We start from the raw sequence: 14,379 nt of genomic DNA, 5'->3' as shown, positions 1-14,379 counted from the left end.
GAAAAGCAAAAACTTATAAAATTTGGCAAGGGGTAAAGCCATTCCTGGGAAAATTTATCTTACAGTGGATGTAGTTTCTGCTTTAAAGGAGCTCACTGTCTCATAAGGGGGAAAGGTAGGAACACAAATATGATGGTGATTCTTAAAAAAGAATGGTTGTTCTTAAAAAAGAATGAAAATATATCCCTTAGGTCCTTGATGTCATCCTCCTGTAACTACAAAATAAAATTGCTCTTCTTTCTTATACATAAATTATGGCACAAATCTCCCTGTCCTACTGGAAATTAGCTACTTTAGAGTGTCCTCTAACTATTTGCAAGTTTTCTACTGTGCTGCTCTTGTATTTCATGCATGGCCTCAGGTTCATTCTCTCTGCTCCTCTCCTCTTTCTTTTTTTAAATCCTTACCTGAGGATATGTTTTTATTGATTTTTTTTTAGACAGAGGAAGGGAGAGGGAGAGAGAGAGAGACAGAAAACATCAATGTGAGAGAGAAACATTGATGGGTTGCCTCCTGTGTGTACCTCAACTAGGGAATTGAACCGGCAACCTCGATATGTTCCCTGACCAGGAATCAAACGCGCGACCTTTCGGTGTATGGGACTATGCTCCAACCAGCGGAGACACACCTGTCAGGACTGGCCCTGTCCTCATAACACTGTCCTTAGACTCCAACTCTAGCCTGGGGTTCAAAGAGTTAGTTCTGATTTCTGCTCTGCTAGTTGAACCAGAACTTCGATGCATCTTGTTCTGACTGGAGGGTGCCACAGCTGCTTCCTTAATGTGGTCGTGTCAGAAATGGGCTGCTTCTCTCTGCTGCTGTTGATTGTCATTGCCACTGAGTAATAGAGGCTTATGTTTCCCTTTGCTTCTGCCCTACTTCCAAATGTCTGGGGCAGCTCACTGCTCCCACTGGATCTGTTTGGAGACTCTCCAGAAAGGACTTCCTCCTTCCTAGTTGGTCCTTAGCCCCAGAGATATGAGGACGGGAGGTACTTTTCTTCTGTAGCTCTAAGGCCTCCCCTTTTGTGTCCCACCCGCACCTTTTTCCGGAGTGATTGACACACCTTGCCCTGAGAGGAAAGCCCCATTTCCATGTCTCTGGGTGTTTCCTGGGGAACTGATGAGATAATTGTAAAATAGTTGTGGGAAGTGGTGAGTAGCCTGTTTTTTCCTTTCTTCATTTACTATTTGTTTTTGTGTGTGTTGTATTAGGTTTTTGGTTTTGCTTTTGTTGTTGATGTATTTATTCCCCCTGTAACTTTATCATCTGGTACCTCATCCACTTTGCCATAGATAAGGCTTAAAAGAAGTGCACAGGTTTAGCTGAACATAGGATGTGCATAGTGAAGGAGATTCAGCTGGAAAAGTGGAATGGCGCCAGAGCCTAGAGGGCCTTGGAAGGCCAGAGGGAAAGTACTGCACGGTGTGCAAAACAACATACTTTTGAGCGGAGTTGGCAAGGTGCAAAGGAGTTCAAGGGAAAATGTGTTTTATAGCTAAATATAGAATATATGTGAGGAACCAAGAGAAAACTCTGAAAGACAGGGACCTTCTCTGTCTTTATCACTGATATATCCCCAAAATAAAACACTACCTGGAACATAATAGATACTCAAAAATAGTGGATGGCTGGATGGCTGGCTGGATGGATGGATGTAGTGAGGGAGGAAGAGCGGAGAAAGGAGGAAAGAAAGGGAAGGAAGAGGAATTAAGAGGCAATGACTGTAACTCGAACTTGAGGTTGGATCTGAATTAGAGTGGCAGTGGGTTGGAAAAGAAGTTAATGTTAGCACTGCGGCAAAGGGGAAAAAATCCAAATTAGTTATTGTATAGTTTGATGGCTAACAAAGAGGCATGAAAGGGACTGCCACTGTTGCTGATGTGGGCCACTGTGGTAATCCTGGAACAGTGAACAGAGGAGAAAGAAGGAACAGCTTGTTCAGAAGTCATGGTATATGTGTATTTATTGGCATAGATGTTTTAAAAATTTAAAGAAATGTCATTCTACTTCCATGTGTCTCATTGATATCTAGACATATATTACCTACTTTCAATTCAGTCAAGAATAAAATAAGCCAATGATTTTGGAAACGGCAATGTTATATTTTAAAATTCTTGAAAATATAAGTCTGACACATTTTCAAGTAAAAAGTTTATATCCAGCTTAGTAAGAAAACACTTAGATTTATTCTGGCTAATTTTCTGACCTGCAAGCATTTGAATTAAGGAAATTAGCCAATGTGAACATTTAACTCCGTTTTCTTAGTGTATTTATGAGTGTCAGAGCACTCATAGCTTTATATTCAGTGCAGGAATCGGTCTTGGATATCTATGTGGAACAAGATACTGACTGAAGATAGATACGTCTCTGATATTACGCCACTTCTTAGATTTTATTTCCAGGATAGAGTGATTTTTTTTCATTTTAGTTAATACAGATAGTTAATACCAGAATTGGGAAAAACTGGGTTTCTATGTAATGCCATAGTTGGCATTATACACATAGCTGTCTAATTTTAGCAAGGTATAAAGTGACACCTCATTGTTGGTTTAATTTGCATTTCCCTGATTACTGAATGAATTAGAACATCTCTCTCTATGCTTATTATATATTTAGATTTCCTTTTCTGCAAGTTGCTTCTTTAAATTCAGTGCTTGCTTTTCTTTTGGGGTTCTTTTATCCTCCTTACAGGTGTTCTCATGTGCTGGAGAAATTGACCTCTTGTTGGTTTGGGATTCTGCAAATAACTTCTCAGTCTCTTACCAGTTACCTTCATCCATGATGTTATTTATTGGGCAGAAATCTTTAATTTCTTCATAATCAGCTTAAAGATTTTTTTATTTTATGGTTTATAATTTAGAGTTTTATTTAATAATTTTTCCCCATTCCAAGGTCAAAAGATTTTATGATATATTGTCTTCTGTTTACATTACAGTTTTACCTTTTATTTTAAGGTCTTCATCTAGAGCAGGGGTCAGCTAACATTTTCTAAAAGGGCCAGATAGTAAATATTTTAAACTTTGCAGGCCAGATGTCTCTGTCACAACTATTCAGTTTTGCCATTTTAGGGAAAAGCAGTCATAGACATATGTAAATGAGTAGGCATGGCTTTTTTAAATTAAACTTTATATACAAAAACAGGCATCTGGCATTCAGGTCATAATTTGCCCTCTGGTCTAAAGTCTACCTTTATGTTTGGTATTAGATAGGATTCCAGGTGCCTTTTTTTCTTCCCATAGAAGAAGCCAGTTTTTACCACTCCAGCCACTGAAATATACATTTCCTCATTGATTTGTAGCATCACCTTTTTTGTATATTATGTTCTAATAGTGAATAGATACATCTCTGAACTCTATTCGGATTTGGTAGTCTTTTTATCTGTTCTTTCAGCAAGGCCATGTTTTTTATCCCCATGGTTTTGTAGTACAGGCAGACCTCATCTTACTGTGCTTCATTTTACTGTGCTTCACAAATGTTGCATTATTTTACAAGTTGAAGGCAAACCCTCCACCAGCAAAAAGGTTATGACTTGCATTATTGCCATACTTGCTCTGTTGCAGAAAGGGAAGGAAGAGGAATTAAGGGTCAGTGACTGTAATTTGAACTTGAGGTTGGATCTGAACTAGAGTGGCAGTGGGTTGGAAAAGAAGGAGTTAATATTAGGACTATGGCAAAGGGGGGAAAATCCAAATTAGTTATTATGTACTTTGATGGCCTGCAAAGGACATGAAAGGGACTGCCAGTGTTTGTGATGTGAGCCTGGAGCCAAACCCACAATATCCCTGAGATGTGCCTATATTTCTTAATATCTGATAGGGCCAGGTCCCTCTCATTTCTCTTCTTTTTCAGAGTTAACATAGCTGTTCATGGATCTTGATTCTTTCATGTAAATTTTTTAAAATGCCTACTGAGTTCCTCAAAAAGTGTAACAATGATTTTGGGCAGGATTTAATTGAACGTAGAGGTTAATATGAGTAATATGAGAAGAACTGGCATAGTAAATTAATCCACCTAAGAAAACGTAATATATCTCTATTTATTCAGATCAGCTTCTGTATCTTTTGTTAGAGTTTTAAAATGTTTTTCTCCATAGGAGGGTCTTATATTTTGATTATTTCCTAACCTCTTTATGCTCTGGTTGTCATGCATGGTATCTCTTCTGATTACCTTGTTTAGTTTCATTGGTATAGAGAAATGCTGTTAAGTTTTGTATGTTATGACTTGCTTTATTGCCATACTTGCTCTGTTGCAGAAAGGGAAGGAAGAGGAATTAAGGGTCAGTGACTGTAATTTGAACTTGAGGTTGGATCTGAACTAGAGTGGCAGTGGATTGGAAAAGAAGGAGTTAATATTAGGACTATGGCAAAGGGGGGAAAATCCAAATTAGTTATTACGTACTTTGATGGCTTGCAAAAGGATATGAAAGGGACTGCCAGTGTTTGTGATGTGAGCCTGGAGCCAAACCCACAATATCCCTGAGGTGTGCCTTTCTTTCTTTTCTTTTCTTTCTTTCTTTCTTTTTCTTTCTTTCTTTCTTTCTTTCTTTCTTTCTTTCTTTCTTTCTTTCTTTCTTTCTTTCTTTCTTTCTTTCTTTCTTTCTTTCTTTCTTTCCTTCCTTCCTTCCTTCCTTCCTTCCTTCCTTCCTTCCTTCCTTCCTTCCTTCCTTCCTTCCTTCCTTCCTTCCTTCCTTCCTTTTCTTTCTTTCTTTCTTTCTTTCTTTCTTTCTTTCTTTCTTTCTTTCTTTCTTTCTTTCTTTCTTTCTTTCTTTCTTTCTTTCTTTCTTTCTTTCTTTCTTTTTCTTCTTCTTTCTTTCTCTCTCTCTCTCTTTCTTTCTCTCTCTCTTTCTTTCTCTCTCTCTCTCTCTCTCTTCCTCCCTTCCTCCCTTCCTCCCTTCCTCCCCTTCCTCCCCTTTCTTTTTCTTTCTTTTCTTTCTTTTTCTTTTTTAATTTTTGTTTAAAATATTACAGATGTCCCTTTTTCTCCCCAATGACCCATTCCACCCCACCCCTTCCCCCTCCCCAGTCCCTCTCCTATATTTCTTAATATCTGATAGGGCCAGGTTCCTCTCATTTCTCTCCTTTTTCAGAGTTAACATAGCTGTTCATGGATCTTGATTCTTTCATGTTTACGAAAGATTACAAAGCAGAAACACTGATTCTTTGTGAAGTTAATAAGATGGATAGATTACTAGCAATCTAATTATAAATGATTTAAGGCAGAAAAGTAAAATATAAAACAAAATAGAAGAATAGCTATAGATCCAATAATAAAGATAGGATAAAGAATTATTAAAATGGCATAGTTTTGTAACATCCATATATTCCTAAATATAAAATATCAAAATTAGCATAAGAAGAAATAGAAAATATTAGTGGAATAATAAGTATTTTTAAACAATTGAAGTATTAAAGACTCCTCCCCACAGAACTCCAGGCCCAAATGGGTTTACAGGCATCTACCAAATTTCCGAGAAACAGTTAGTTCCTATTTTACCCAAATTATTGCAGAAAATGGAAAGGGTAAAAGCCGGGGGCACAGCTTATTTACCAAGGCCAAAGTAGTCTTGTTGCTAAACAAGATGAAGACTACACAAGAACAGAAAAGCACAGGGTCACTAACCTTATGCATGTTATCCTAGGTATGCAAAGATAGCTCAGTATAAAAAATGAGTATGGCTGTGTGCCAATAAAACATTATTTATGGATGCTAAAATTTGAATTTTATATAATTTTTATTTATCATGAAGTAGTATTCCTTTTGGTATTTTTCAGCTATTTAAAAATGTAAGAATCATCCTTAGCTTCTATGCTGTACAAACACAGGTGGTGGGCCAGATTTGACCTGCGAGTGAGTATAGCTTGCCAAACCCCTGATCTAACTATACAAACTATATAAATGTGTAAGATTAATATCCAAACTATGTGTTTTTAAAACCCTATGAATTAAGGAAAAGACAATCCAATTGAAAAATGGACAAAAGATTTGGCAAGCATTTCATAGATTTAGAAACCTTAATGGTCATTAGTGTGAAAAAAATTTCAGTCACATTATCAGAAAAATGCAAATGAATACCAGAGGTAACACCTCTCACCCACCAGATTGACAAAAATTTAAAAAACAAAAGATAAGGATACGGATTTTTAACTGGAATATAAATTGGTACAAATACTTTGGAAAACAATTTGGCATTTTCTAGTAAAGTTGAAAATGCCCCTACCATAGGACTGGGCAGTTCTGCCTTTACCCATGTATTATAGAGAAACTTGTGACTGCACGTGTGTGCCCAGGTGTCATGTGAGGATGTTCACAGAAGCGGCATTCGCCATTGTTAGGGATTAGAAACAGTGTCATAGGCAGTAGGGTGGATAAGTAAGTTGTGGCATATTCACACTTGGAGTTCTGTACAACAGTGAAAACGTGTAAATTAGAGCTACATACAACAACATGGGAACTTCAGACATCTGTATTGAGCCCCAAATTCTAGAATAGAGTATCAATGTATATCAAATTCATTTATTGAATAAACTAAATGATATATATTCTTATTAAGATAAGCAGGTGGTAAAACTGAAGAAAAGCAAAGGAATGACGACAAAATCCAGGGAGGGAATGAGACATGATTGGGGGTGCCCATGGGAACGTCAGAGGAGGTAATAATGGTCTTTTCTTCAATTGGATCATGGATACTTACAATATGCTTTTTAAAAATCTATGTATATTTTTATAAATATTCTTTCGTATCTGCTCAATACTTAATAGCATTTTTCCCAAAATCATTTAATAGGCACACAAAATTATTTTCTTTTAGTTCTTTCCAATGAAGAGTTTCACTGGAACAGGTTTCTGATTAGTGCTGGGGTGCGAAATAATACAGAAAAGCAATGGGAACTCTTATAAACCCACTTCTTTGGAGGGAAGTGATAGCTTCAAGTGGGTTTCCAGCTGATTATCCACTGGGAGGAAAACGGCAATTGGTTTTATTTTCTGTACAACACTGTTAACTGTTCCTGTATTGTGGAAACTTGGGAGTTTTACAGTGGGTTTCCTTCTTTATTTTTTTAATTCCCCTTTTTCCCCTCATCCTTCTAGGCGCTATGTTCTTGTCCTCTGTTCCTTGAAAACTTATAAAGAAAAGGGGGGTATTTAGTACTTTGATTGGGTTGCTTTTCCTTCAACAGCAGGGCCTTCCAAGGTGAACTCCATTCAGCCCTCCCGGGACAGTCACGTGCTGTTGAAGGAGTCAGCTCACTTGGGTAGCTGACAGTGAGTAGAATGCTTTTCGTGCTCGCTCCTATTCCTTAAAACGCTTCTCTTGTTCCCTTCTCACGTTGCTTAGGCTGCTTTTCCATGGCTCCTGACCTCCAGTTAAATTCTAAACCCATGTGGAAGATGTCCCAAAACTGATTTCTTAGGTCCTCCATCTTGAGCCAAGAGTATTTAAGCCCCAATCCTGAAACTTCAAAGGAATAAAACAAGAAATGTAAGCACATATCTTTTAGTCACATAGAAAACATTTGACTTTTAAGACAACTTTTCTTTCTCCGCAAGCATTTACTCCCTGGGTTAAAATATACCTATTCCCTGCTGATTTAAATCAAGAGTTTAGTGAACTTTGTCACTGCATACAAGTATTTTTGTTTGGAAAATAGGATTAAAAGATAGTCTGTCCTTTAAAATGAGTTTCTTGTAATTGTAGGGAAATTTAGGCAAGTTGGTATGGAAATTGTTAGATTTTTAAAAAACTAATTTTAATTATGTAAGTAATATATTAGTTTACCCCTTTTCTATGGGAGATACATTACAAGACCCCCCTCCCCCCCCAGTGGATGCCTGAAACTGAGGGTAGTACCCAACCCAAAATACACTGTTTTTTTTCCTATGCATACAAACCTTTTCATTTAAAGGAAGCAGATTACCTCTTCTCTTTGGCAATTCAGTAGATCTACTCCAGCACTACTATTGTGCTTTAGGGCCATAATTAAGTAAAATAAAGGTTACTTGGACATACATATCATGATACCGTGACAGTGGGTCTGATAACCAAGAAGGCTAAAGTGACTGCTGGGAGGAGAGCACCTGCAGTCTGGAGGTGCTGGACCTATGAATTGTTTATTTCTGGAATTTTCCATTTAATATTTTCAGACCACAGTTGACCGTGGGTAGCTGAAACCACAGCAAGCGAAACTGTATATAAGGGAAACTTCTCTCTCTATAGTATATAACTGTTTTCTTCATGTTAAACTTAAAACATTATGGATGAGGCAGGGGTCTCTTTTGACTAGCACTTCTAAACTAGTGCTTTTGTCAAATGTAATCCTATTTTCAGGTTGGTAATGTGTCCTCCAGATTTTTTTTTCTACATTACATTCATACATACATGTATGTATATTTACATACATACACATACATATGTATGTATGTACTAGCAGAGCATATATATTGTTTTATGTTTTATCTTCTTTGTTGTATAAATGATGTTTTAAGTTATTCCTTTGTTAATTCATATAGATGTATATTTTTCTTTTGAAATTGCATAGGTTTCATGGTATGGTTTAGCCATTACTGACTGACAGACATTGGGTTTTTTGCTTTTTTGTTTTTGTTTTTATGTGCTATATTACAAAAAATGCTGCATTGGTTATTATATGTGTGTTTGTGTGTCTGTATTCTGGATACTAATCATTAGTTTGTTATAAATGCAGCAAGTATTTCTCTAGTCTACCTCATATTCAAACCACTATGGTTTTGCTGTTTTTTGTGGGAGTGGTCTTAAGCTGACATCATAGGATCATAAACATTGTCTCTTATATTTTAAATTTCATATTTATAGTTTTGTTTTTAACATTTAGCTCTTTAATCCATCTGAAATTTTTTTGGGGGAATGGTATGAAGTAGAGATCTAAATTTACTTCTTCCAAATGACTACCAATTGTTCTAAAACCGTTTATTGAATAGTGAATCACTGCTTGGAAATACTTTTATCATTTACGGTTTCACAACTACTAACTTTAGTTACTTTATCACAACTACTAACCACAATTTGGAGTACATACTAGGACTAGACACCACTGTAAATACTTTCCAGGTATTATCTCTTAATCTTCACACCCACCCATTTTACAGTTGAGGAGGTGATGCACAGAGAGATTAAGTGATTGCCGTGTTACACAGCTGCTAAGTAGTGGGACTTGGATTTTAATTGATGAGTCTAGCTCCAGAACCCATGCTCTTAACCTTATATAAGCATGAGATGTCTAAACTGACAAATTTGTTTGCCATTTTCCAGGCAGCCTGAGCTAGTAGAAATTGCTTAGATTTTCTATTTCTTGGATCATTTTTGAAACCTTAGGGCTGGAGATATGGAGACCAAATTGTGGTTTTAATAATTGAAGATAGTCATGGAAATCTAGGTAAATCCAAATAGAAAACAGAGTATTTTCTTGGGTTTATTTTAGCATAATATCTGATAACAGAGAAAGCATGGGATATTTAAAATTTTTAAGAATGTCATCTAACTCTAAAATTCTAGGATATAACCAATTATACAAGTGAAGCTTGTTGCTTGATTGAGTAAATGTTGGTGCCACTAGGAGTTTTATTTAATATTAAAATGATTATCAGTTACTTTATTATTTTCTCAGTTCCTTGTACTCTTTTCTACTTAGTCTAAATATGAAATGATAGAATAATTGGGGACTTGATGGCCAGACTAACCTGCTTTGGTATTCCAGCTCTTGAACGTACTGTATTTCCTTGGGCTAGTAATTGAACCTCCCTCAACTTCCTTTTTAAAATCTTTAAATTAGGTAATAATACTCAGGGGCAGTATGACAGTTAAATAAGGTAATATTTATAAAATTCCTATCAAGATATATAGTATGCAGTCAGTACACTATAGATTTAATTTCCATCTTAAAATATGCATATGAAAGCCCTTGGCTTAGATTAATAGTTTGCTTTTCCCATGTATATCTCTTACAGAGGAATACAATAATTTTTATTTGGGAGGTTTTCAGTGAACTACAGAATTAATTCTTAGCTAAATGTTATGAATACATTTCACTGTCAAATGTAAATTCAGTGTCTTCAAATAATTTATCTCTTCTTATTTCTATATATTTGACCATTCTAGGATATGTAGACAGCTTTTTCTAGAAAAGTAATTTTAAGGCCATCTCAATCTGTGAGATGGCATTTTCTAATTTAAATGTTCCTTCCTTTATGATTTCCAAGTGTGCTTTTAAAATCAGCCACTTAGATGCAACATCATTTTATCTGCTGTGTTAATAAAGTGAAGTGTTGAGTCAGATGGGCTCTGAGGCTCCTTGTAACTGTGATACTCTCATTCTTGGACGTGCACATTATCTAAAAATTTTTGGTAAAACAGATGCCAAGTTCATTTTGCGTTTTTATTAGATGCCACCGTAGTGGTATTCAAATAACCTTACAATTGTATGCTTTACTAAAAGCTCAATAAGCAATTTTATATGATAGACTGTGAAGTGAAATTGTCAAATATTCTAATATTTTATATGACATTTAAAAATTAATACTTTTACTGAAAGAAATAAAATGATTAACATTTAAATTTTCTTGAATCATTTAAAAGTTACATTCAATTGTGTAGTTTTTGTATTACCATTTATAATTATCAATGTATTGTGTTGTATGTTTATAAAATGCTGATGAATTATGGCCAGTTCAATGCCCAGGTGAAAGATTATGAATTACTTACTTTTTATGAACATACAGCATGTAGCATAGATATGTATTTTGTGGTTGAATAGAAAAGCCTCTTTTTCAGTTAAGTGGATAAATGTGTATATAGTAAAGTGTAACTTTTTACAATCACCTGGAAACTCCTCCATAGAAAATTTATTAAATGAGAATGATCAATGACTAACTGTTCTGATAAAGTGAAAAGAGATCTCAAGTTAAAGCCATGCAGTGCCCTATAAATGAATGGACGTGCCGTTTCTCGCCCTCCTCTCGTCCAGGTGCAGCAGTAGCAGGCATTTACCGAGTAGCAGGGAAGAACATGGCCCCTTTGGAAGCGCTGGTATGGGGCGTTGGACAGACTGTACTGACACTGATCATCTCCTTTTCAAGGATCCTCGCCACACTTTGAGGTTTCTGTGGAAATGTCTTACTTCACATAGGAAACGGATGTACAGATTCTCTGAAAATGGCTTTGTTCGCAAGTGGGAATGAAATTACACAAGAATCCTGGAAGGAGCCAGTCGGAACATAAGGCCTTGAGCTGTGTGGAAAGGTTGCCCTCTGGTGTTCAAGTGATTGCACTACCGCACTGCACCTTACGTGCCTCCATCCCAGGCAAGGCGAAGTACACTATGAGAAACTTCAAGAAAAAGCACCTTGTTTAGCTGCCAATCAGGTTAGCATTGGTGTTGAATCATCGTTTTTAACAGTGTTGTGTTTAAGTTACAGGGACATTTTGAAGAATTGATATATGTGCCAAACTCTCTTCTTTTTTTATAAATTGGTCATGTGACAATTGCAAGTGTAGTTGTAGATGAGACGAGTGCTGTGAACATGTTTGACATGAATTCAGGTCATGTAGTGAGACTTTGTTTTGTAATGCTAAATCCTGTGTGAGTGCTGAATACCGACTCGTTTACTAGGAGATAAATTATTTTTAATGTTAAACGTTTCTGGGATTTAGGGCTTTAATATGTTTAGGCATTATTGTTATTTAATTTATGTGGAAACTTATACATAATGGAAAACTAGCTAAAACCTTTTAAGGACTCAAAGTAGATCTATAGGGTGCATCCTTTTCACCCACTTAAATAACACTTTTAATAGTTTCCCTCATACATAAATGTTCCATTGATATGAATTAAAACCTTAATGGGTAACACCTTGATTGTAGTTTGTGTGTCACAAAAATATACTTCAAAGTTTTTCTTATAAATTTTGTTAGAAAAGAAGTCTGAAGTGCATGTGCATTCTTTACCCCTCTAAAGGAAGTTTTGCCATGAATCTCACAGAGGAAACATCTTCATAACTGTATTTCAGTGGGGTGATATCACTTGGTGCATATGTCTTGACTTTTGACAAAGTGTGAAATCTTTCATTCTGGAGTATTAACTATATTTAAAGAGTGGCCTAAATTAGGCTGTGAAAACAAAAAGCCTCATTTGTAGATAAGTAACAGTAAGTTATCTAGGGAGATTAATAAACTATCTTACTTTGGGTATGAGGTAACAAAATTTCGCTAAGTAAGAATTGGGGAATTTAGTAAATTCTGAAATTTGACAATTCATCTCAGTATCAAACAGTACTGAAATATGTTTGAGTGATTAATTTAGTTGTTCAGTTCTTGATTTATGCTGTTATTTAAGTTTGCTAGAATGTGATAATACTAGAAATGAAAAAGTCCTTAGTATAAAATATTTTAAGAGGTTTTGGCAACATATACTTGTTTTTAAGAGTACAGGAAGTAAGGGAAACAGAACCTGGTTGAATTATCTCTTACTGACATTTTTTAGTATATGACGTACAATTATAAATGTTCTTATTCAAAGGAGAGCCATTGTGGAGAATGTGAAGTTAAGGACAATCCATTAAAACAACCTGCACCCTCCAGCCTCACTACTTCATAACCCGAGTGGGTAACAAGCAGTTTTCTATTGGGTCCCATTCAAATTTCAGACCTTTGTTACCCACACCACTTTCCTTCACCAAAAAACAGAAGTCAGCTACTTAACAGTGAGGACTTGGTGGGGGTGGTACTTTCACCAGTAGGGAAGCCAATTTGGGGGATTTTCTAATTCTGTGGTTTGGAAATTTGATTAAAGACAATAAGAACAACAACTGGCACCTATGCATTCTTAGAGCTCTTTGAAGTAAATCTTAAAATGGATTTTAAATTATGTATAACCCTGAAATTATTTTCATGTGTTCTTTTTATTTTTGATGTTTTCCAAATTAAATTTAGGCACAAATTAATTTGATTTCTCCGTTTCTGTTAGACTTGAATTCAGTGTTCTTTCTTTACTTTGGCTGTTCTGTCAGTAATTTAAAGTGTTTTTATTCGTTGAGAGGAATTACCAATAACATATTGAAGATGTACAAATGAAAATGTTAGCATATGGCTGTGTTGTGCTTTAAGAAAGTTATTGTGGAAAGGTAATATGGAGCACATGGTTCAGAATCCAAAATCAACCAGAAAATAACTTGGACATATAAATATGTGAACGAGTGGACCAAAGAGATTTAAACTCCTGTTTTTACTCTAGAATGGAAGTGCAATTGGACGGTTAATAATTAGTTAGTAGAGTGTCCTAATGTCATTATCGAGTTGCTTTATGTTATGAATTTGTGTGTGTGTGTGTACACTTTTAACTTGTGGGGGAATTTTTGGTTTCTTTGCTGTTTTCAGCTATTTCCATTGGGATTTTGTGCAACTGTCACTTTTTTGATGTTTTGAAATACAGCTGAATAGTGAAGTGATGAAATTGTCTTAATAGCTGTTTCTATGCTGAGATTTTTTAAAAGTTAGTGGTTTTCCTACAGAGACAAGAAACATTTAATGATACATATCTGCACACACATATATATCATTATATATGTATATACAAAGCTGCTGTGTGTGAATGGAGTCTAACTGGAAAGCTTCTGCTCAGTGAACACGCCCATGCTCCAGTGGAGAACTTGTTCAGATGAATGATCTTTTAAATGGGTTTGAGGATGTTTGAGATTTTTTAATTTGGGAAGATTTTTCTTGGTTTAATAGTGCTGGAGACCCTTGTTTTTGATATGACAAAAGCCCTAATTGATGTATGTGTGTTACACCTCCTTAAAATATGTACGTGGTTTAGCAGTAAATTTTCTTAGTGATAAATGCAGGAAGGACCAGGGAAATCCTCTGCGCTTTACACATCCTTATTTTTTTAAAAATATGTAGTAAAATATTGCTGACAGTGAAATCAGTTCCCCAAAGAAGAGACTCCTGTATGCCCAAAGTAATTATTATTTAACATACTGGCTAGAAATTTCCATAGGCCAGAGTTTAGTCAGGGGCCTCACGTGAACTACAAATAATGCTTAAAACCTTTACATGCCAGAGGTGCAGATAACCTGTCCCGTGGGCTGATGCCATTGGTTGTCCTGAATAAGGGAAGCTCTGAATGAAGACTTTTTCAGTGCTTGCAGCTTAATTGTCCTTACGTTAGGTCTCAATGTTTACCAAGCAGTGTTATGGTTTGTTACCCAAGGTATTGAGTATTTGCAGCATTTAGTATTTTCACTGCCCTAAAAAGTGTAAGGGTTTTATTTGTGCTTTAAGGGAGAAATAAAGAAGTGAGCTGCCCTGTTTAGCATGTATTTGTGGTGTAAGGAGCAGGGGTGATT

At 35.8% G+C, this 14,379-nt stretch overlaps 1 protein-coding gene across 1 annotated transcript in view; it reads left to right on the top strand.

The window, feature by feature from the left end:
• The window catches only part of TMEM170B (transmembrane protein 170B), a 31,697-nt gene extending 18,722 nt beyond the window's left edge, over nucleotides 1-12,975 (top strand). The window contains exon 3 of the mRNA XM_016204175.2: nucleotides 11,001-12,975. Coding sequence (XP_016059661.2) covers nucleotides 11,001-11,131 — 131 coding nt within the window. The 3' untranslated portion in view covers nucleotides 11,132-12,975. The remainder of the gene's footprint in view (nucleotides 1-11,000) is intronic.
• Nucleotides 12,976-14,379: the final 1,404 nt, after the last annotated feature.

Source organism: Miniopterus natalensis, chromosome 9, assembly GCF_054644295.1.
Source record: "Miniopterus natalensis isolate mMinNat1 chromosome 9, mMinNat1.hap1, whole genome shotgun sequence".
Classification (NCBI taxonomy): domain Eukaryota; kingdom Metazoa; phylum Chordata; class Mammalia; order Chiroptera; family Miniopteridae; genus Miniopterus; species Miniopterus natalensis.
Note: the sequence above shows the minus strand (reverse complement) of the source record. Positions and strands in the feature narration are given on the sequence as shown.